Source organism: Panthera leo, chromosome E1, assembly GCF_018350215.1.
Source record: "Panthera leo isolate Ple1 chromosome E1, P.leo_Ple1_pat1.1, whole genome shotgun sequence".
NCBI classification, from domain to species: Eukaryota; Metazoa; Chordata; class Mammalia; order Carnivora; family Felidae; genus Panthera; species Panthera leo.
The window spans coordinates 46,170,095-46,192,630 of NC_056692.1; the positions used below are offsets into that span (position 1 = coordinate 46,170,095).

The 22,536-nt window shown below is 39.2% G+C and overlaps 1 protein-coding gene across 3 annotated transcripts in view; it reads left to right on the forward strand.

The window, feature by feature from the left end:
• Nucleotides 1-22,536, forward strand: part of DDX42 (DEAD-box helicase 42) — a 41,257-nt gene that overhangs the window by 1,946 nt on the left and 16,775 nt on the right. Inside the window, exons 1-6 of one of the 3 annotated variants that reach the window (XM_042916263.1) lie at nt 5-172; nt 12,486-12,722; nt 14,786-14,936; nt 19,348-19,409; nt 20,776-20,812; nt 21,621-21,770. In XM_042916263.1, the coding sequence (XP_042772197.1) occupies nt 12,502-12,722; nt 14,786-14,936; nt 19,348-19,409; nt 20,776-20,812; nt 21,621-21,770 (621 nt within the window). In that variant the 5' untranslated portion in view covers nt 5-172; nt 12,486-12,501. Of the gene's footprint in view, nt 1-4; nt 173-12,485; nt 12,723-14,785; nt 14,937-19,347; nt 19,410-20,775; nt 20,813-21,620; nt 21,771-22,536 lie in introns of those variants that run through there. The other 2 variants (XM_042916264.1, XM_042916266.1) reach the window with 2 other exon arrangements.

The window sequence follows — 22,536 nt, forward strand, 5'->3', positions numbered from 1 at the left end:
CCTCCCCCCGGTCAGCAACGGGCCGAGAAGCGGCGGCGGCAGAGGCGGCGGCGGTGGTGAAGGGGGCGGAGAGGAAGGAGCGCGGCGGACGCGGCCTGGACCGCGCGTCCTCTGGCCTTGGGATTCTCCGCGTCGGCGGTAGTATCAGCTGCCGCTGCAGCCACAGCAGCAGGTCTGTGCGAGGAGGTTCTGGACTCAGGGTCGCTACCCCTCGGGGCCATTGGAGGCAACTGCGGGGCCTAGCGAGGGCCAGGGAACCGCGGCCTCGCTTAACAAAGAGTCTGCGGAGCTTTGGGGCACCGGAGACCCAGGGGGCCGGGAGGGGTGGGAGTGCGAGGCCGAGGCCTCTAGGGGTCCTCCCCAACCTCGTTGCCCTCCCACGGCTCCCGCTTCTCCCGTAACTCTCATTCTGGCCCAGTTGGCGGCTTTCCGGAGGCGGCGCCCGCCCGTCCTGCTAAGAAAGGGATTTGCAGGGTGCTGGTCTCTGGGCAGGGATAGCCACAAGGAGGGTTCTGACCCAAGTCGGCAGCACTTGGCAAATGCAAGCCTCCAAATCGGGGAGACCCGATAGGCAAAAGTTGCCAAATCGGAAGACAGAAACAGTGATCTTTGTGCAGCCTTGAGTACATCACTATCGTCGCACAAACTTTTTTGCGGCCTACGTAAGAGCCTATCTGATGCGCGTAAATAATTTATGTGGAGTTGCAAGCATACACACCAATACTATAAGGAGGAACTATCCTACCAGTCGAGTATTTGGGGGAATCCTAGCTTTCCTTATTACCTTAGTGGTGATTCCCCCTTTGCTCCTCAGTTGTTAAGGTGGTCATTTAATTTTCTCTAGTTGTATATTGGGTTTTTTTGGAAAGGATATCTTTACGTCCATTCTCCATATGCACGCCCTGGAGCTCCTAAAGGGCAGATACTATGTCTTAATTCACTTGAACTTTCCAGAACCAAGCTCAGTTCTGGCACATAGGAGGTGAGCAAGATTAATTTTGTTTAATTTAACAAAAATTAAATTTTAGACTTTCATCGGTGGGCGGGGAAAAGTATGTTGTATGTTCCTTTACCTAGAAGGGGAATTATATGGCCTAATCTGCAGTTCATTCAAGGAATATTTTTATTGACATTTGCTGCGTGCCTGTTTTCTAGCACTGTTCTACCTCTGTGACTCTTGCCGTCCTGCGTCTCACTTTATAGTGGGGGGAAGAGAGATAATAAATAAATAAGTAAATTATACTCTATGTTAGAAGATGATTATGGATTTAGGCTTAAAAAGGGGGGGGGGCTAGAAAGAAGGTTGGGGAGGCATTGCATTTTGAAATAGGGCGGTCAGGGAGATCAGTACAAACAAGCGGATATTTAAGTAGATGAGGGAGTGAGCCCAGTAGTATCTGGGGAAAGGAGGGTTCCAGGCAGAGGGAACAGCAAGTGTAAAGACCTTGAAGAGGACAATGCTGGCCTGTTAGAGGAACAGTTAGAAGACCATTGTGCTTTGGACCACTGTGAGCAAAGGAGTAGTAGGAGAGAAGGTCAGGGAGGATCTGGAGGAGGAGCGCCAGAACAACCAGGAACTTTTAGGCTGTTATGAGGATTTCACTTTATCTCTGCCTGAGTTGGGAATCATCTGAGGCTTTTGAGCAGAGGAGTGGTATGATCTGACTTACATTGTTAGAATTTATTGTAATTCACAGAGAAATGAATTTCTTTATATTCTAATTTTATCAAATTCATATGATCATCTTAGTTTCTTTAAGCTAACGGAGAGGGAAAAAAGGCTTCCAGAATAAATGTAACCAGAATTTACTTGTGTTTGGCTTTAGAAGAATATGAAGAAATTCTTGGGTTTTGTATAGATTCTAATTTAAGAATGTATAGTGCCCAGTGTATAGTGTGTGAGATGTTCTCAGGGCAGATTATTAGAGTGGATGCAAATCGTCACTAGAGGTTTCTCCAATTCCAGAAACAAATGATAAGTAACATGGTTTTATAATCAATTGTTTTGTAGTCCACTGTTGTTAAAAGTCATTTAGATCAGATCTTATTTTTCACCATTGCCCAAAACGTGTACCCTAGCCAAATTATCTTCCTTATGTTCCACGCTTATTCTGCCATTGCTTATTCTTCCTAACCTTGGCTTTATCTAGCTTTCCTCCTTAAAATGTTTTCTTTCTTCACACTTCTCTAATCAGCTTGCGTCTTTCTGTGCCTGGGATTCTAGCTGTCTTATGAAGCCATCCCCACTTGTCAGCTCTTCGTGATCTCTGACATCTTCAGTGTCTTGTGGCACTTGTATGGGATCCCTGAGTTGAAAGAGATTAGAGAACTCTGGCTTGATATTCTCCATTTACCAGTGGAGAAATTGACTTCTGGAGAAATAATAATAATGATAAACGTGATGGCTAATACATATTGTGCACCTACTATGTGCCAAGCTTTCTTGTAAGTGTATTTTTCTGTATGAACTCAGTTTTTCACACCAACCCTGTCAAGTAGGTGATATTCTCCCTATCTTATAGGCCCAGAGAAGCCAAATGACTTTTTTGAGGTTCATATCAAGTTAGTGGCAAAGCTAGAGTTTGTGAACATATTCTGGTTGCATAGTCTGTGCTAGTTTACGATGCTGTTACGATTTTCTACTAAGTCATAGCATTTTATTACCTAGAACCATACCAAGTGAGACTTTATGCTGTCTTTAGTTTTTCTCCTTGGGACTCCTGCATATTGAATAAACATGAATAATGAGTACATGCTGTGGAAAAGAAAAGAGATAAAAAATGAGTCAGTCAGCTTCTTCACCTATAAAACTTGTAACTTGGAGTTGGTGAGAGAAAGAGCACTAATAGTTATGATTAAATATTGGGTGTTTTAGGACTAGAAAAGGAGTTTAAGGAATGAGCTACCACTTCTCTGGGAGAGTTGTATTCATGTCATAGGTTCTAGGAGTTGGTATGTGAGATGGGCTTTGAAGGAGAAGACTTAGGTAGGTATAAGTGAGAGATTTGGTGGGAAAGGAATCCAGGTTAAGGGAAGGGCATTTACCAAAGTGCTTGGTTTTCTGGGAACACTGATGCATGCATGAAAACCCTGGGAGATATGAATGGTAAAGTATATAGTTTGTTGCCACAATGGAGAGTCTCGTTCCAGCTTGATTGACAAACTGTGGGGAGCTACTGAACTGAAGGGAATGACAGAATGAGAAATGCGGCAGGAAGGTTCGGGGTCAGGATCTGAAAAAACCTGGAAGAGGGTTTTTCCTAAGCATTGGCCCACCGAAAGTCATATGACTTTCCCTAGTTCCACACTATTAACAGACCAAAGGAGGTGAAAATTCATTTTCTCTTTTGCTATGTATCTCTCATTTTTTTTATACTTTAGCACATAGACATTTTTCATAGCTTATGGAATATTTGCTGGTTGTAGATACAGTCTCTAGATGTACATCACCAAGACTTTTCCAATAAAACAGACATTCTTAGAACACTAGAGTTGAGGGGGTGGAGGGTCACTTGTTAATTGTCAACTGTCAGTCATCGCAGAGAGGCCTGACCTGATTTCTTTCTCTTGTAATAGCTTACCTCTTCTTGCTTGCTTTTTTCTTGGTTTGGTTTGATAGCACTTTTACTACCTGAAATTATGATTTGGTTTTTCTTTCTCCTGGACTAGACTGAACTCCCTGAGGGCTGGGACTGTGTCTGATTGTGTTACTATATCCAAAGCACCTAGAAAAGGGTCTGGCAAAATAGGTACTCAGTACGTTGTGAATTATTGATCACTCTGGTAGTGGTGTAGAGGCTGGATAACAGGGACTTGTTAAGAAATTCTTGCTATAGTGGAGATGGAAATGGTAAGGAGGGGTATCCCTCATAGCATCGACACATAACAAAGTAGTTAGTGGTCAGTATAAAATAAAGTTATTACTAAGACCAGACTTAGGTTCTCTTTAAAGCAGGTGCTCACTAAACTTTGTTTATGCTTCTATTACAGAGCTAATTATTTTTAAATTAGAAATTTTATTTTTAGATGTTTATTTATTTAGAGAGAGAAAGAACATGGGGCGGGGGGGGGGGGCATGAGTGTGTGAGAGCAGGGGAGGGGCAGAAAGAGGGAGAGAGAGAATCCCAAGCAGCCTCCACCCTGTCAGCACAGATGGAGGCAGGGCTCCATCTCATCAACTGAGAGATCTGGGACCTGAGCGGAAATCAAGAGTCGGACACTTAACCTACTGAGCCACCCAGGTGCCCCTCAAATTAGAAATTTTATTAAAAAAAAATTTTTCTTTTTTTTTTTTTTTTTTTTTTAATTTTTTTTTTCAACGTTTTTTATTTATTTTTGGGACAGAGAGAGACAGAGCATGAACGGGGGAGGGTCAGAGAGAGAGGGAGACACAGAATCTGAAACAGGCTCCAGGCTCTGAGCGGTCAGCACAGAGCCCGACGTGGGGCTCGAACTCAAGGACCGCGAGATCATGACCTGAGCCGAAGTCGGCTGCTTAACCGACCGAACCACCCAGGCGCCCCATCAAATTAGAAATTTTAAAAAGCGGGTTTTTTTTTTAAAGAAAAAGATGTAATCAAATTTTCACAAATATGTTTGCATTTCAGAGTAGAGACTGAGGTCTAGACAGCATTATTCCTTATAAACTAATAAAATAGCAACCTAAAAACACTTGTGCAAATGGAATTCTAATCCTTTAATTTTCATGATTTTTTTGTTTTTATAATACACATAGAAAAATCTTAACCCATTTTGAGCGTATAGTTCAGTGGCGTTGATTACATCCACATTGTTGTGCTGCCATCACCACCATAGTGTTCACAGAACTCTTTTTATCTTGTAAAACTGAGACTGTGTACCCATTAAACAATAACTCCCCATTCCTCTGCACTCCTGGGCTTTGGCAGCCAATTCTACTTTATTATTTTTTTAATTTATTATTTTAATTATATATTTAATTATTTTAATTATTTTTTAATTTTTTAAATTTATTATTTATAAATTTTAATTATCGGTTTGTTTATTTGACAGCACAAGTGTGGGAGGGGTAGAGAAAGAGGGAGAGAGAGAACCCCAAGCAGCCTTCATGCTGTTAGCATAGAGCCTGATGCGGGACTCAATCTCACAAACCATGAAATCATGACCCGAGCTGAAATCGAGGGTTGGACGCTTAACAGACTGATCACCCAGGTGCCCCAACCTGTTCTATTTTCTGTCTCTGAGTTTGACTGTATTCTGCCTAATACAAGTGGAATCATACACTGTTTGTCCTTTTTGACTGGCTTATTTCCTTAACGTGATGTCCTCAAGTTTCATTCATGTTGTTGTAGCACCTGTCAGAATTTCCTTCCTTTTTAAGGCTGAATAATGTTGATATATGTACGTGTTTACATAGTGTATGTGTGTGTATATATGTGTGTGTGTGTGTGTGTGTGTATATACATATCCCATTTAGTTTACTCATCTATCAATGGACACTTAGGTTCCTGCCATCTTTTGACTGTTGTGAATTGTACTGCTAAGATCATGGTTCAGAGGGGCACCTCAGTGGCTCAGTAGGTTAAGCATCTGACTTGATTTCAGCTCAGGTCATGACCTCACAGTCATGAGATTGAGCCCCACGTCGGGTTTGTGCTGGGTGTGGAGCTTGCTTGAGATTCTCTCTCCCTCTCCTTCTGCCCCTACCCCCCTTGCACTCTCCCATGCTCATTCTCTGTCTCTGTCAAAAAAAAAAAAAAAAAAAAAAAAAAAATCATAGGTCAGATGTCTGTTCCTGCTTTCAGTTCTTTTGGGGATATTCCACCCAGAAGTGGAATTGCTGGATTATATGGTAGTTCTAGGATTCGTTTTTTGAAGAACCACCATAATGTTTTCCACAGTGGCTGAACCATTTTATGTCACCACCAGCACTATACAGGGTTCCAGTTCCTCCATATCCTTGCCAACACTTGTTATTTTCTGTTGTGTTGTTTGTTTTTGTTTTGTTTTTTAGTAGTCATCCTAAAGAGTATGAGGGGATGTGGTTTTTTGTTTTTGTTTTTTTTTTTTAAACGTTTATTTTTGAGACAGAGAGAGACAGAGCATGAACAGGGGAGGGGCAGAGAGAGAGGGAGACACAGAATCTGAAACTGGCTCCAGGCTCTGAGCTGTCAGCACAGAGCCCGATGCGGGGCTTGAACTCACGGCCTGTGAGATCATGACCTGAGCCGAAGTCGGGCACTTAAGGGCACTTAACCGACCAAGCCAAGCCACCCAGGCGCCCCGGGGATGTGGTTTTCATTTACATTTCCCTTCACTAGGGATGAGCATCTTTTCATATGCTTATTGACCATTTATATATCTTCTTTGACGAAATGTCTATTCAAGTACTTTGCCTCTGTTTAACTTGGGTTATTTAGGATTTTTTGGTGGTTTGTTGTTTTTAAGGAAGTCTGAACTTTAACTGGGTGTGGAAGCCATGTGGTGATTTTACGGGGACTGAAGCTTGCAGGTGTTTTCATCTTGTCAATGTGAGAAGTGTTTAGGGAGGCAGAGGTGAAGTTTCAGAGCTGTTTGATAGGAGTTTGCCAGCTTGGTAGGAAGGATGTACCAGGCATATTATTATGTTATTATTATCTGAGAGGAGGCTTAGAAGCATGTGTATGTGTGCATGTATGTTAAGACCAAATAAAGGGAGCTTTGAGAAGACCCACAAATAGCAGGACTATAGTTAATTTTTAAATCTCACTATGTTTATTTCTTCCTTAACTCTCCACTAGATGTCTCTTCTCCAAACAATATTTGCTTAGAGAATGGAAATTAGTTTTAAAACAGAGGAGGGTTCATCTTTTTCTTTTTTTTAAACATGCAACCAAATAGAGATTAGGTTAGCTGTCTTTTGCTTGTTGTATCCGTTATCCCTCAAACCTCTGATTGTCAAGGATCTGTAGTCATATACCTAGGTAGTAAAGCCTACATAGTCGAACAGGAAGACTTATTGTCAACACTAAGGAATTAATGGTACATTGAGGATGAGTGGCTTAGATTTAATCAGGAAGGTTGGATGGCAGGGTTTGTAATAATGGAAGATGATGGTTTTCACAAATACTGGGGTGAATTTTGAAGAGCCTGAATGTATATTTATTCATCCAACAAAAACCAATGTTTTTAATGTTTATTTTGTTTTTGAGAGAGAGAGAGAGAGAGGGCAGGGGAGGGGCAGAGAGAGGAGGGAAAAAGAATCTGAAATAGGTTCGAGGCTCTGAGTTGTGAGCAAAGAGCCCAATCCAGGATCTACCACCAGATCACGACATGAACTGAAGTCGGACACTTAACTGACTGAGCCACCCAGGCTCCCCTTCAAACATATTTCCATTAAACAAACAAACAAACAAACAAACAAACAAACATATTTCCATTGAAAATGGAACATTGGACATTTCTTTCTGCCTATAAAATTTCTCTCCTCTTCTATGCCACTATTCTCTACTGTGCCCCCTTCCTCCTTTCCTTCTCAGGTTGCCACATGAGTTTCTTTTCCCCTGCCCATTCCTAACTGTTGATCAACCCTAACATTTGTCTTGTCCCTGTTCTCATTCTCTGTGCCCTCTCTCTGCTAGCTTATCTATACCAGTAACCTCAAATGCACATGTCTTGTATCACATCTGTACTCCATCACAGACCCTTTTTGAAGTTATAGACCCTTTTTGAAGTTATAGAAAGATGAAGTTAGCATCTTTCCTTAGCTCTCCCATCTCCTGTTCTGCCTGCTTCTCCAAGCGTGGCTTTTCTAGGCTTCTATCCCTGTAAATGGCCCCACCATTCCCCCAATCTGTAAAAGCCAGACACTTCCAAACTTATTCTAGACCTTTCCTTGCTCCTTAGCTTCCACATCCACTTGTCACTCACCCGCCCCTATTGAACTTTCTCATAGACACTTAATAACTCAGTTCCACCCCCTCCTTCTCCTTCCTTGTAGCCACTTCCTTAGTTCAGTACCATGTTACTTTACATCTGTATTTTTATGATAACCTCTTAGCCACTTTCCTTGCCTCCTACTTTTCATATTGTCTACCATTTAATCTTTCTTCAACACTGATCTGAAACATGTCCCCTGTTTGCTTAAAAGTAATGATTTCTTATAGCTGGTAAAGTACAGTTTTGTATATTTTTAGCATAGCCACATCTGGGCCCTGTCTGTCTTTCTGAATATGTGACCTACAACTTTCCTAGAAGTCTCACTGAACTCTAGCTGCACGGCACTATTTCCAGTTCTCCGTGGTACTACTTACAGTTTCCTCAATCTAAAATGCCTTCCTCTCTTAAACTAAAAACAGGGGTGCCTGGGTGTCTCAGTTGGTTAAGCATCTGACTTGACTTGGCTTCAACTCAGGTCATCAACTCCGGGTTTATGAGATTGAGCTCCACATCAGGTTCCTTGCTGACAGCACGGAGCCTGCTTGGGGTTCTTTCTCCCTCTCCCTCTCTCTCTGCCCCTCCCCCGAGTGCTCTCACTCTCTCTCTCAAAATAAACTTTAAAAAAAAAGGGGGGGGAACCAAGAATAGAACCACTCTATAAGCCAAGAATTGCATTATTATAGGTATTTACCCAAAGGTTACCAAAATACAGATTCGAAGGGGTACATGCACCTCAATGCTTATATAGCAGCATTATCAACAATAGCCAAACTATGGAGAGAGCCCAAATGTCCATCAACTGATGAATGGATAAAGAAGATGTGGTGTGTATACATACAATGGAATATTACTCAGCCGTGAAACAGAATGAATTCTTGCCATTCGTAATGACATGGATGGAGCTAGAATGTACTGTGCCAAGTGAAATAATTCAGAAGACGGTAAATACCATATGATTTCACTTGTGTGAATTTAAGAAACAAAACAGATGAACGTTTGTTGGGGGCGGGGAGAAGAGAGGGAAACAAACCACAAGAGACTCTTAATGATAAAAAACAAATTCTGGGTTGACAGAGGGATATGGGCTAGATGGGTGATGGGTACTAAGGCGGGGGCCTGTTGTGATAAGCACTGGGTGTTGTGTGTAACTGATGAACCACTGAATTCTCCTGAAACCAATATTGCACTATATGTGTTCCAACTAAAATTAAAAAAAAAAAAAAAAAAAAAAAGCCCTCCTCTCACCCTTCTACCCTGGTCTAATGCCTCTTCAGATTTTAAAACCGAACACCAGCATCATCTCAGAAAAGCTGAGTCTTCTCCATTCATCCTGGGTTTAATACCTCCTTCCTGGGCTACGAGTGAATGCACTTTGTGCAGGACCTGTGCTACAGCACATCATGTTGGTTTATTAGCAACCACACCGTGAACCCCTTGAAAATGGGACTGTGTTTTTCATATGTAAATGCCCAGAACTTGGGGGCACCTGGGTGACTTGGTTGAGTGTCCGACTCTTGATTTTGGATCAGGTCATGATCTGGTTCGTGAAAAGGAGCCCCACGTCATGCTCTGTACTGACAGTGCGGAGTCTGCTTGGGGTTCTCTCTCTCTCTCTGCCTCTCTCTCTCTCTCTGCTCCTCCCTCATGTGTACTCTCTCTCAAAATAAATAAATAGACTTAAATAAATAAAATAAATCCCCAGCACCTGGTACACTGCCTGACGTTTCTCAGCAAGCTTTCAGTAAACCATTGAAAGTTTCCCTGCTAGGAGATTGTTCATGTGATTCTTTTTTTTTTTTTTTTTAATGTTTATTTTTGAGAGAGAGAGAGAGAGAGGGAGAGAGACAGACACAGAGTGCAAGTTGGGGAGGGGCAGAGAAAGAGGGAGACACGGATTCTGAAGCAGGATCCACACTCTGAGCTGTCAGCACAGAGCCCGATGCAGGGCTCAAACTTGTGAACCATGAGATCATGCTCTGAGCTGAAAGTCAGATGCTTAAACAACTGAGCCACCCTGGTGCCCCCATGTGATTCCTAAAATCTACCCAAACCTACAGAATGTTTTTTTTCATCCTTCCTTTGCTTACATTCTGATTTCTGTTGTTTATTTATTAGCCCATTGCAATATTTTATACACATTAGGAAAAATGAGGTTAAAATTCAGATCCATCATTTTTGTTGTTTGGGAATAGATCTTGTAAAGCCAGGTTGACAGATAGGTTAAACAACATTATCAGATACTAAAATTTTCTTGCTTATAAATATTCTAACTAAATTTCATCCATCTGATTAGAATTATGTTGATTCTCCCTAAGGGATTCAAGAAGAAAGCAGTAGATGGTCTTAATTAAATTCAAGAGAACTAGTACTTATTAAGTACTTATTTTAGCCATGTGTAACTGTAATAAAAGGTCCAAAATTATTATTTTTTTAATGTTTTTAAAAAAAATTTTTTTAACATGTATTCATTATCGATAGACAGACACAGGATGTGAGCAGGGGAGGGGTAGAGAGAGAGGGAGACACAGAATCTGAAGCAGGCTCCAGGCTCCGAGCTGTCAGCACAGAGCCTGACGCAGGGCTCGAACCCACGAACCGTATGATCATGACCTGAGCCGAAGTTGGTCGCCCAACCGATAGAGCCACTCAGGCGCCCCTAATGTTTATTTTTTAAGGACAGAGAGAGTGTCAGCAGGGGAGGAGCAGAAGAGATGAGACACAGAATCCAAAGGAGGCTCCAGGCTCTGAGCTGTCAGCATAGAGCCCGATGCTGGGCTCGAAGTCACAGATTGTAAGATCGTGACCTGAGCTGAAGTCAGACACTTAACTGATTAACTGACTGAGCCAACCAGGCACCCCAAAAGGTCTAAAATTATTAAAGACAGTCCCCCCCCCCCCCCCCCCCCCAAAAAAAAAGGAAATTCCTTATTTGAAACTAAGGGTGAAGATTGACACAGCATAAATCAGATTTAATACTCAGTAGACTGGTCTACGTGCTGTATAATAACAGTTCAAACAAAACTTACAAGGTGTATATGGGGAGGGGCATAGAACCAGAAAAGTAGAGCATATTGTTAATGGTCTTTTCAACAATGTCATCATAAAAAGCAGCTTTAGGAACTTTTTCCCACTGGCTTCAGAGTCCATTATAAACATTTTAATTTTTCCTGTTAATAGTAAACCTTAATACAAAGAAATAAGTAAAAATGGAATAACTGCTATTAAAATTTTGAGAAAAAGCCCTCCAGCTATCTGTATATGTAACACATGCTTTTATATTGAGTTACATTGAACCATACCACCCACCTTGTTTCATGCTCTTATTTTACTCAGTGTGTATCAGGTACTTTTCCATAAATGTAAGTAGTAATTAAAATTTTAAAAAGTTAAAGTACATATTCCCTTTGGCTAAGCAATTGCATTTTTAAAATTGATCCTGAAGAAATAATTATAGGTATGCACAAAGATATGTGATAGTTTTCACAACATCATAAAACAGTAGTGGAGAGATGTATTGACATTTAAACATTTTCATAGTGTATCTTTAGGTGAAGAAATTGGTAACTAAAACAATATAGTATGGTTTGGTTTTAAATTGTGTGTGTGTGTGTGTGTGTGTGTGTGTACACATAGTACAGAAAAAATAGCAAAGATATCAAAATTATGTATCTAGGAGAGGAAATTTCAAGTAGTTTAAAATTTTGTTCCTTTTTGCTTTGTGGGTTTTCTGCTTTTCTATAAAACTTAGGTAGCTTCTGTTGTTAAAAAAGGTTTTTTGGAGCCAAGACTAATAAGATAATATAGCATTTTTTTAAATACAGTATTGTTTTTAAACTGATTTGATTGATGCTCAGGAAATTTCGTTGTAATCCTTAACCATTGGCTAACTAGTACTTCAAGCAACAGATCAGTGAATCATGGTTTCTTCCTGGCTAGTGTTCTAGTGGGCATTGCTCAATTAATGTGTGGTTCATAAGTATCCTTCAGAGACAATTACATAGATACTATCTACAAATAACTAAATTAATCTTTTTAAGTGTTGATTCTTTCATTCTTCTTGATATCATTCCTGGAGAACAATCTTTGATTTTGTTACAATAAGCATTACATTATATTGTAATTATAGGTTGTTTTAGTCTCTTTTGGGGGGTGAGGATCATCTATTTCCTGGTAGACAATAATATAAACTCCTGGGAATAAATATTAAGAGATTAAAGTCTTTTTCTGTTGGTACTTTTTGTTGCCAAACACAAGTACCTATCAGATCCCCAAAATATTTGTTACCTTGTGAGTATTTTTGGTAGCTTAAAGATGTTAAATTAGTGGTCAAATCATTTTGAAGAGGATGATATTAAATCTTGCATTCCTGTTTGGATTGTGATTCCAAAAAATGAACAACAGTTTTTTCAGTGTTTTAGAAAATATGACAGTTTGTTGAGGTTAGCATATTGCATAGCTGAAGTACAAAGTTAGAGTTTTCATCGAGAGGCAGAAGTTTAAAGATGTAGGTAGAAGTTGGAAGGGACATAAAACTCCGTGAGCTATTGATAAAAGTTGAATTTATTATTAATGTATCTTGTTCCTAACAGATAAGTCATTGACACCATGAATTGGAATAAAGGTGGTCCAGGCACCAAGAGGGGATTTGGCTTTGGAGGTTTTGCCATCAGTGCTGGAAAGAAAGAGGAACCCAAACTCCCACAACAGTCCCACAGTGCCTTTGGGGCAACCAGCTCTTCTTCCGGATTTGGAAAGTCAGCTCCACCACAGCTCCCTTCTTTCTACAAAATTGGATCTAAACGGGCCAACTTTGATGAAGAAAATGCGTAAGTGGTAATCCTGGTAATTGAGCAAAGGTTGGGCTTTGAGATACTCATTCCATCAACAGAAAGTGAGATGAAGAAACCCTTTGTTTCCCAAATAATAATAAGACCTCTTCAATTGCTTTTCCCACTGAATTGTGTTGTTCCTAATAAGTTAAATTGTTGAGTTTACTCATTTGTAAGGAACCTAATGCTTATGTGCTTGCTTATATCTTTCCTTGTTCCAAAAAAGATTTGAGGCCTTTGAACCTAAATATGACTGAAGAGTTTTAAACGTGTGGTTTTTGATGACCTTTACTGAAGTCTTTTATTGACCCCATATAAGTTTTTGTCACAGGCAGTTGTCACAGCTGGTAGAGAGACACATTTGGTCTCAACTCCCAAGTCTGAAAACTGTCAGGTTGCAACATCTTATGGTGGGAGAAAAATCTATTCAGATTTTTGCCAGCAGTTCACAGGAAACATATTTAACAATTATCTTTTTAAACTTGGTAAAGTGGTTGTTAATAAAAGCTGGGGTTTAAAGGTTTGAATTCTAACTCCTATAGATTATAAATTGTTTACTGACTCTGAAGAAATCTCTCACTGCTATTATTTCCAACCTGGTTGTGACATGCTTGAGATTTTTCCTTTTTTAATTATGAACTCAAGATGGGAATTTTTCAAGTACACAGCGGTGTCTTTAAAAACTGGTATGTTGCGGGGTGCCTGGGTGGCTCATTCGGTTAAGCGTCCGACTTCAGCCCAGGTCATGGTCTCACAATCTGTGAGTTCGAGCCCCACGTCAGGCTCTGTGCTGTCAGTTCAGAACCTGGAGCCTTCTTTAGATTCTGTGTCTCCCTCTCTCTCTGCCCCTCCCCCACTCACACTCTGTCTCAAAATATGAATAAACGTTAAAAAAAAAAAAAGTAAAAAAAAAAACTGGTATGTGGCAGGAATACAGAAGTAGATGTTTCAGACTTAGAAAAGTCAAGGATCATTATTCTAAAGAGCATTTTACCAATTCAAGGATACTTTTTCATTAGTTAAATGAAACCTATATAAATGAATATGCGTGTGTGTGTATAGCACATAACAGTTGTTAGAGCTTTTAAAATAATTCCTGCAAAAACCTGAAATGCTTTAAAATTTTAAACTGCAATTGTTATTTATTTAATATTTGGTTGTATTACTATTAAATTTTGAGGTTAAATGTAAACATTGTTTTTGTTGTGTTTTAGTTTATAAAGAGCTATAGAGAAGGATACTTCTCCAGACCTTGAAGTTGTTTTTCTGAATACTTAAGTATGGGGAATGATTTTAGATTAAGCATTTATTTATTTATTTATTTATTTATTTATTTATTTTAAAGATTATTTATTTATTTTGAGGGAGAGAGTGCACGTATGCATGCATGAGTAGGGGAAGGGCAGGAAAAGGGAGAATCTCAACCAGGCTCCGTGTTGTCAGCACAGAGCCCACATGGGACTTAAACTCACAAAACAGTGAGGTCATGACCTGAGCCAGAATCAGGAGCCCAACACTCAACCGACTGAGCCACCCAGGTGTCCCTGAGCATATATTTTTAACTGTAAGTGTTCTGTCCTCAGAAAGTAGCCCAACATTTCTGAAGTCCCTACCTAGCCTTGTGAATATATTGCTAAAATGTTTTTGAAGGATTATATTAAAAAAAAAACACTAGATTTTTAATATTTCATACAAAAGTAGTTTTTTCCATACCACAAACTCTAATATTTGATATATCTATTCAACAATGATATACTAAATTTGTACTGAAAACTCATCCCTTTTAACAGAACTAGAATGTGATTTGAATAGACGCTAAAAATGGGAGAATTTGGTGTGACTGTTTTTCCCCTTTTTTTTCTCAGTATTAGAATTTTGTATATATTAAACAATAATAATTAGGTTGTTTGCTAAAGCCTGGAGATCTCTAATTTAACATGTAGAGTTCAGATCTTTTAATAGTAACCTACATATACCATAGTAAAAATTTCTGTTGAACGAAGGATCCACCAACCCCAAAGTAAACACTCCCTTTATTAATTGTGCATTTTAATTTTCAGATATTTTGAAGATGAGGAAGAAGACTCTAGCAATGTTGATTTGCCTTATATTCCTGCCGAAAACTCACCTACCCGCCAGCAGTTCCATTCCAAGCCACCAGATTCTGACAGCGATGATGATCCCTTGGAGGCATTCATGGCTGAAGTGGAGGCAAGTATCGAGGCTGTTTTGTTAGAAGTTGCAGCAGTTAGATACCAAATTAACCTAGTTATTCAGTCATTCAGAATTTGCTTTCTGACCCTTTTTGGGGAGGATTTTGCTCTCCTACTCTATAGTTTCTTAAACATACATCCACATGCCCTGTAGCATTTTCAGAGATGATCAATGCCTAAAAATTTGAACTGTGACCCTTGAACAAGGGTAGCTCAAGATTTGTATGTGTGTAAGTTTTAATATTTCTTTGTATATTCTTAATGGAATGAACATTATTTCATTCAGTGTCAATTTATTAAGTACATATTTATGTAAGGCAGTTAAACTTCTAAGGAACTTGGTAAAATTATGAATTCTGTATTCTGTACTTTTTTTTTTTTATTTAAAAAAAAATTTTTTTTTTAACGTTTATTTTTGAGACAGGGAGAGACAGAGCATGAACGGGGGAGGGTCAGAGAGAGGGAGACACAGAATCTGAAGCAGGGTTCAGGCTCTGAGCTGTCAGCACAGAGCTGGATGCGGGGCTCGGACTCACAAACCGTGAGATCATGACCTGAGCCGAAGTCGACCGCTTAACTGACTGAGCCACCCAGGCGCCCCTGTATTCTGTACTTTTAATGTTTATTTCTTGATATCAGCATCTATGACCTCCCTGTAGAAATTGAAATTTGTAACCGCTTCCTTCTTAAAACTGTTCTCACTAGGCTTTAGTGATTTTGCATTTTGTCCTTTTTCTCCATTTCTCTTTTATATTTATTTACTTTTTATTATGAAAAATTTCAAACGCATGTAAGTAGAATAATGAGCTCCCACGTACCCTTCACCCTGCTTTATCAGTAAGCGTCTTTTGGCCCATCTTGTGTTATCTAGCCCCCTCTTTTAGATTATTTTAAAGTAAATCTCAGACGTACCATTTCATCCATTTGTATTTCTGCACCTCTATAACACTTAAAAAACATAACTACCATATCATCATACCAAGAAAAATCATTACATATCTCTCTGTTGTCTGTTACTGTTATTAAGATCCTCTTCCAGTTTCTCAGACATGATTATTCTTACAGTTCTCTATGTCGATTTGCTATTTTCACTCTTTATACATTCCTAGTGACCTCATCCACTTCTAAAACTTAACTTCTGTGTGAATAATTCATGCCTTTAGTTCCACAGTCTCTCTTTGGTTTCAGCTCTGCTTTTCTAAAACATATTGGCCATTTTTACATGGATGGTGTCCCCCTGGCATCTTTTTCTTCCTCAACCAGATCTTTGTCTTATATATTCCTCTTAATGCCAGATAATCAAACATGTTCATGACTTCATTTAATACTCAAAATAACAGTAGGGATTGGCAGAAAAGAATACATAGAAATGTAATTTTTTAACTAAGAAGATTATAAATTGAACCCTATGGTAATTCAGAGCCCTTGTCCTAAATCCCATTGGTGCTTTGTGGTAGAGCTGGGACCATATTTTTTCTTGCTTAGTAGTCCTGAGAACCTAGCTCTTTCCAGTAAATCATGCTACCTTTCCCCTCCTTTGGCAAGTTCTGTTCATCTTTGTAGTATTTTTTTGTGTCTGTTCCTTTCTGCTTCCACTATAGTCAGTGTGTTTTATACTTTCATTACCTCTTGCCTGATCTAAATTTTCTCCCTGTTTTAGGCTTTCTGTTCTCCCATTTATGTGGTATACAAAAACAGAGTAATTAGACTAAAGCATGTTGCTTATGGTGTTATTCCTCTTACTTAAAAACTGTCACTTCGTTGCTTATGAAATAAAGTCCTTCCAGGTTTCTCCGTTACTTGTAACCTAAGTCTTAAGCCAGATCTCCTCTCTAAGAAAGGAGGGAAGAGAGAATCCAATATAGATATTTTTGTTTGGCCTAGATACTGCTTTTTAAACATGTGGGCCAGAATTTTTAAGATCAGGAGATTTTGTCTAAAAGTGCAGACTCTTGAAAAGTGGGCACTGGCAGTATTAAGCCTGCATTTTGCATGGCAAAAATAGGCTTGTGCTGAGCAAATGGTTGCCTCCTTTAGATAGGGCTCACTTTTTCTGGTTCACCTTAGTTCTATCAGTCTGTTTTATCTTCCTGACTTTGAGGCTGCCACTTAGAACTGTTTATCATCACACTCGTGTTGTAGTTTTCTTACGGTGGAGAAATATTTTTCTGAGCTTAGGTCTCTTGTCAAATATCAGAAAATAAAAGACTCAGGGCCATGTGATTGATACAGGAAAAATTAGAGCTTGCTTCTTTAGAATATTCCTGCTTGTTAAAATGCAAACAAAGCATGTCTATACCTAAAGAAAAACTTTTCTTATCCTGATTTACTTCCTACCGATTGTCAGATTGGTACCCATTACTCAGTTTCCCATCTTTGATTTAGAATAACCCCAATTACTTGCCTCTTAAAGAATATGCACTTTATAAGTAGCTGAGCCGGAATCAGTTCCAAATCTCATATTCTTTTCTGCTGTGTCATTCTGTTTCTGAGTTCTTGTAGTACTGTACTTCTGCCATAACACTTACCAGAACTATTCAGAACTTTCATGTGCTTTGCAACATGGTAACAATTTAGTAAGTATGTTAAGCTGTTCTCTCTGCAAGTAAAGGCGATAAATGGTTTGTCATGTTTGGGGTGTCTTATATGTATATGTATCTTTCTCCCCCCCCATCTTCTTGACGTACGGACATTTCCCAAAGGGCTGTTTCTCATTATATCTTGAAATCCCTAATGGTGAATAAGTAAAATCATTTGTTGATTTTCTCAGTTTTAATTCAGATTTAAATTTTTAGTAACGCAAGTTGGTGTAACCCTTTTTGAGTGGAAGTATCCAAGAATGGCCCAGTTTCTCCTGTTTGGCATTTCAAGTAGTTGAAGCTGTAGGAGGGTAAATCTTTTTGACATGGCATCATTCTGGGTGTTTTTTGGGATAGTATTGGAAAGGGTTTTGCTGATTTTAGGATAGAGAGACTGGATATTGCCTGATCTTGGAGAGAGTGTTGTTGCCACAATATTGCATTAATCCTTGATCTCAGGTATATTCTGTTCTGGAAAGTGTAAACTTTTCTAGTGTTTGAACTCACGATGAAGATGTATTTTTAGCAAGTGTTTCAAAAAAAAAGATTCATGTGGGCTTAAAAAAATATGTCCTGTGTTTGTGGCCCTTTCCTTATGTTACATTATGTCATTTTCACTTCAGTTACAGTCTCGAGTATAGTGTATGTCTGTCTCAGTTCCTTAAAAAGTAGATTTGTTTGTGTGCAGTATTTCATTTTAGAATAACTCCTCTTTATCGGGAACATTTGATTAGATAGAACACCTGACCATGCTAGGTTATAGTTAGTGACAGTTTTGTAAATCACAGAAATCAGAAAAACTTGCTTTGTAACAAGAAGCAGTAGTGCAAGGATGTGTTTAACCTTGGGGAAAATTACTTAATTCTTCTGACCTTGATTTTCACATGTATAAAACAGGGAGTTAGATCAGTGATTATCACTTTGCTGTATACAAGACTTGCCTGTGAAAAATGTGAAGTACACGCATTTAACTCCATCTCCAAGGATTCTGATTTGGTAGATTCAGAGCAGTGTTTTCCCAACCTCAGGACTTTGGCATTTGGGGTTTGCTAATTTGTTATGGGGGCCGTCCTGTGTATTGTAGGATGTTTATCAGTATCTGTGGCCTTTACCCACTAGATACTGGTAACAACCCCCCCTGTTTCCCACTCCCTCCACCCAGAAGCAACCAGAAATTTCTCCAGACATTGCCAAATGGTGAGAACAGTTTTTCCAAAGTCAGATCCAGAAATTTGCATTTTTTTTTTTTTTTTTTACTAACTCCATTGGTAGTTTGATGTAAAAGGTCTTAAGCTATGCTTTGAGAAAGGCTAATTTGCCTGAATTTAAGGCGTTTTACAGCCACAATTCATTTTTTTAAAGAGTAACCAATCAAGGAATTTTTTTCTAATTTTTCCATGTATGCAATGCAGTCCATATATAACCAAGATTTTAGAACATTTCTCTTTGAAAAAATAATTGTTAGGTGCCTAGATGGCTCAGTTGGTTAAGAGTCTGACTTTTGATTTCAGCTCAAGTCAAGCTCTCAGAGTTTGTGAGTTTAAGCCCCACATCGAGCTCTGCACTGACAGCGCAGAGCCTGCTTGGGATATTCTCTCTCTCTCTCTCTCTCTCTCTCTCTCTCTCTGCCCCTCCCCTGCTTTCTGTCTTTCAAAATAAATATTTTAAAAATTGTCAAAAGTGCACTTTGATTTCATCAAGATATAATTGTCAAAATGCATAGCCAAAACTGTGATGTCACTAGTTCAAATCTAAAAATTCTTTATAAAGAAATTCCCTTCGTAATGTTTTTAGTGGATATGATTCCATACAGGTTTTTTGTTTCATTAGGATCAGGCGGCTAGAGACATGAAGAGGCTTGAAGAAAAGGACAAGGAAAGAAAAAACGTAAAGTAAGTTGTTTTCTTCTCCCTCACAAAGGTTACATGAAAAATGCTAAAGTATTGCAAAGCTTATTCCCCCAAAGTTTATAGAGAAACATTAAAATTCTCAAATGTCTTGACTTGAAGTTACTCCTGTATCTTGAATATTATTTTTGTAGGTAATAGACATCACAAAAGTCTTGCATTTGCAATAATAAGCATTCTTTTTAGTAGAATAGTATTTGGTGTTTAATTGTAAATAGTTTTTTAGTAGATACAAGAGTGAGTTACAGTAGGAATTAAGAGAGTACAATTAACTAAAGTTTGGGCTCATTGTTCTGAGTTTTGTCCCATCAATATAAAGTAGGTTAATGTCTGTATGATTGCTTATGAGGAGTAATGGTGATTATCATAAAAAAGTGTGTTATTAACAAATGATTAACTTGGTTTACTTGAGTGATATCATGCTTTAGCATCTAATCAGAACTTGAAATACTTTATTTTCTGGGAAAGAGAATTCTCCTCTTTCCCTTTCTGAATACACCCCTCTTAAGGCTTTTGCTACCAGGCACAGGTAGGCGTGGTTGGATTTCCTCCTGTGTGGCAGTCAGTGCCTCAGGCCCCCCCCAAGGTTCCTGTGCCATATGGAGGTTCGGCCCTCTCTTTGGTGCTTACCGTGTGTTGTACCCTCTCCCGGCTGCCCTGCACTGGTGATGTTGCCTGCCTTGAGAACAGCAAGTGCTCTAGGTCAGGCAGAAAGTCTGATTAGAAAGACATGGTTGTGGGAACTTAGCAGCCGTACTTTCTGTAGCTCCTGACAGGCGCTGCAAGTGGCGATGGCCCCCCTTCTCCATGGGAACTGCTTAGGAGTTTTAGTACCAAAGTTACAAAAGAGTTAAGATAGTTTTTCTTTGTCCCCAAGGACTTTGGCTGAATCCAGTCACTCCGACTTAGAAACTCTGGGGAAATTAAAATTGTGATATTCTTTTTAGTGTATGCCAGGGTTATTTATTTATTTATTTATTTATTTTTGTCTCTTTATAAAATGCAGTTTGCTTTTTAAAATGCGTTTTACAACTGTATTGTGTTTGTCGTATGGGGTTGACAAGGCTAGGATCCTTGGGTATCTATTTTCAAAAGTTTTTACTCCTTATCCTCGTTAGTAATTGATGTTTCTAGGAGTAACATATCATCCCATGCAAACTGCAGCTTCTAGAGTGAAGCCACACATGTATGATGGATGGATAGTTTACAGTGTGCTTATTGTTGCTTTGTTATTGTTAGTGTTGAGTGTTCCTGTGCTACTGTATGGAATTCAACACTAATCTGCTATAAGTATGGAGCTGGGTATGTGGAACATTTGCAGGGAAGTTTGTTTCTCCGCTTGTTTTTCCAGGGGTATTCGAGATGACATTGAAGAGGAAGATGACCAAGTGAGTTCCTATGCAGTATTTCTATCTTTTATTTTTACCCCACAAAGTCTATACTGGGGACAAGCTAGAGCTTGCCTTCACTGAAATGGCCATTCCTTGCTCCTTTTCTACATGTATGACTAGTTGGTAATAGAAAAATTCACATGGCTTTCCCCCATGTTGAAGATGGAACTTTTGATCAACTAGGACATCAAAAACAAATCATGAGCTTTATTCAGCTTGATTTTTTTTTTTTTCAAAATTAATGTTTATACTGCTGAATCAAGAAGTAATATGGGATCTACTGATGGCCTCTAGCAACATCTAACCTCTACCTCTTTCTAAGGGTCTGTTTGTGATTTTTGTATTTCAAGATGGAACATTAATTTAATGACTGGCCTTTAGTATTTTTCCACCAATGTCCAGTTGTGGGATGGTGAGAAGGGAAACAGAATGAGCAGTAGCCCTTTCCAGGTTTGTGACCCTTCTAATCAGTGTCAACTTCCAAACTTGGATGGTAAATCCATAGCATGTGTTCCACAGCTCTGGACAGGATAGGTAGACACCCCACCCCAGGAAGACTGTGGGACAGACAGATTTGTAAAGCTTCTTGTTAAATCATTGTGTAGTACTAACTGTCTCATTCATTTTTTCTGATTGTCCCTATGAATACTGCTGTTGTTAAAGGAATCATTGCTAGTTAAAGTCTTGCCTTACTTGGTAGGTATTAAACTGTGCAGTCATCTGGTACACTGTGTGCACCAATTACAGGAGCAGAAATGTTCTTAGTTGTATTTGAATATGATTATGTTCTTGTGCTTTCCTGCAGGAAGCTTATTTTCGGTACATGGCAGAGAACCCAACTGCTGGTGTGGTTCAGGAGGAAGAAGAAGATAATTTGGAATATGATAGTGATGGAAATCCAATTGCACCTTCCAAGAAAATCATTGATCCTCTTCCTCCCATTGATCATTCAGAGGTATGGTGTTTCCTGCTAAATTTGATTCTCATTTCAAAAGCTGATAGTTCTCTTCAGCTTTAATGCTAGGTTTTTGCAATATTTGAGTAATCCTGATTCATACTCCTTATGTCACGAAAATATGTGTTCTCTGGGATCTTCTCATGTCTGCTGTGTAGTTGAGTCTGAAAGTGATTGAGTGGTTCAGGCTTTATAGCCTATGTTGTTGTTCAAGGTTTAGCTGAATCTCTTGCTCCCGTTTGATTTTAGGCTAAGAATTTTTTAAAGCAGTTTTTTTGTACTTGTTTTCCAGATCATCATCTACCTTTCAAAATGATGATGTTGAAACAACATCTGTGAAAAAACACAGATGTTTTTTTAATTGCCGTAAGTCTTGTTTCTCTCAGATCTGGAGCAGATGAGAGACTGTTGCTTCAAAGTGGAACTAGGAATTTTAGTTTCCTTAAGTCAGGAAAAGAGAATGAGGATATTGGTATATCCACTTGAAAAAAATCTGTGTTTCATTCAGGTTAAATATCAGACTAGACCTTGCATGCCTTAGTGAGTCTAGGTCTAGGACAGTGGTTCTCACATTGTGGTTCAAGGACTCCTAGAAGGATCTTCTCAGGGAGTCCACAAAGTCCAAAAGAATTTTCAGGGGTGCCTGGGTGGCTCACTTAAGCATCTGACTCTTGGTATCAGCTCAGATATCAGGTATCACTGACGTGATCTGTCAGTAGTGAGATCAAGCCCCACGTCGGGCTCCTCAAGCTGAGCATGAAGCCTG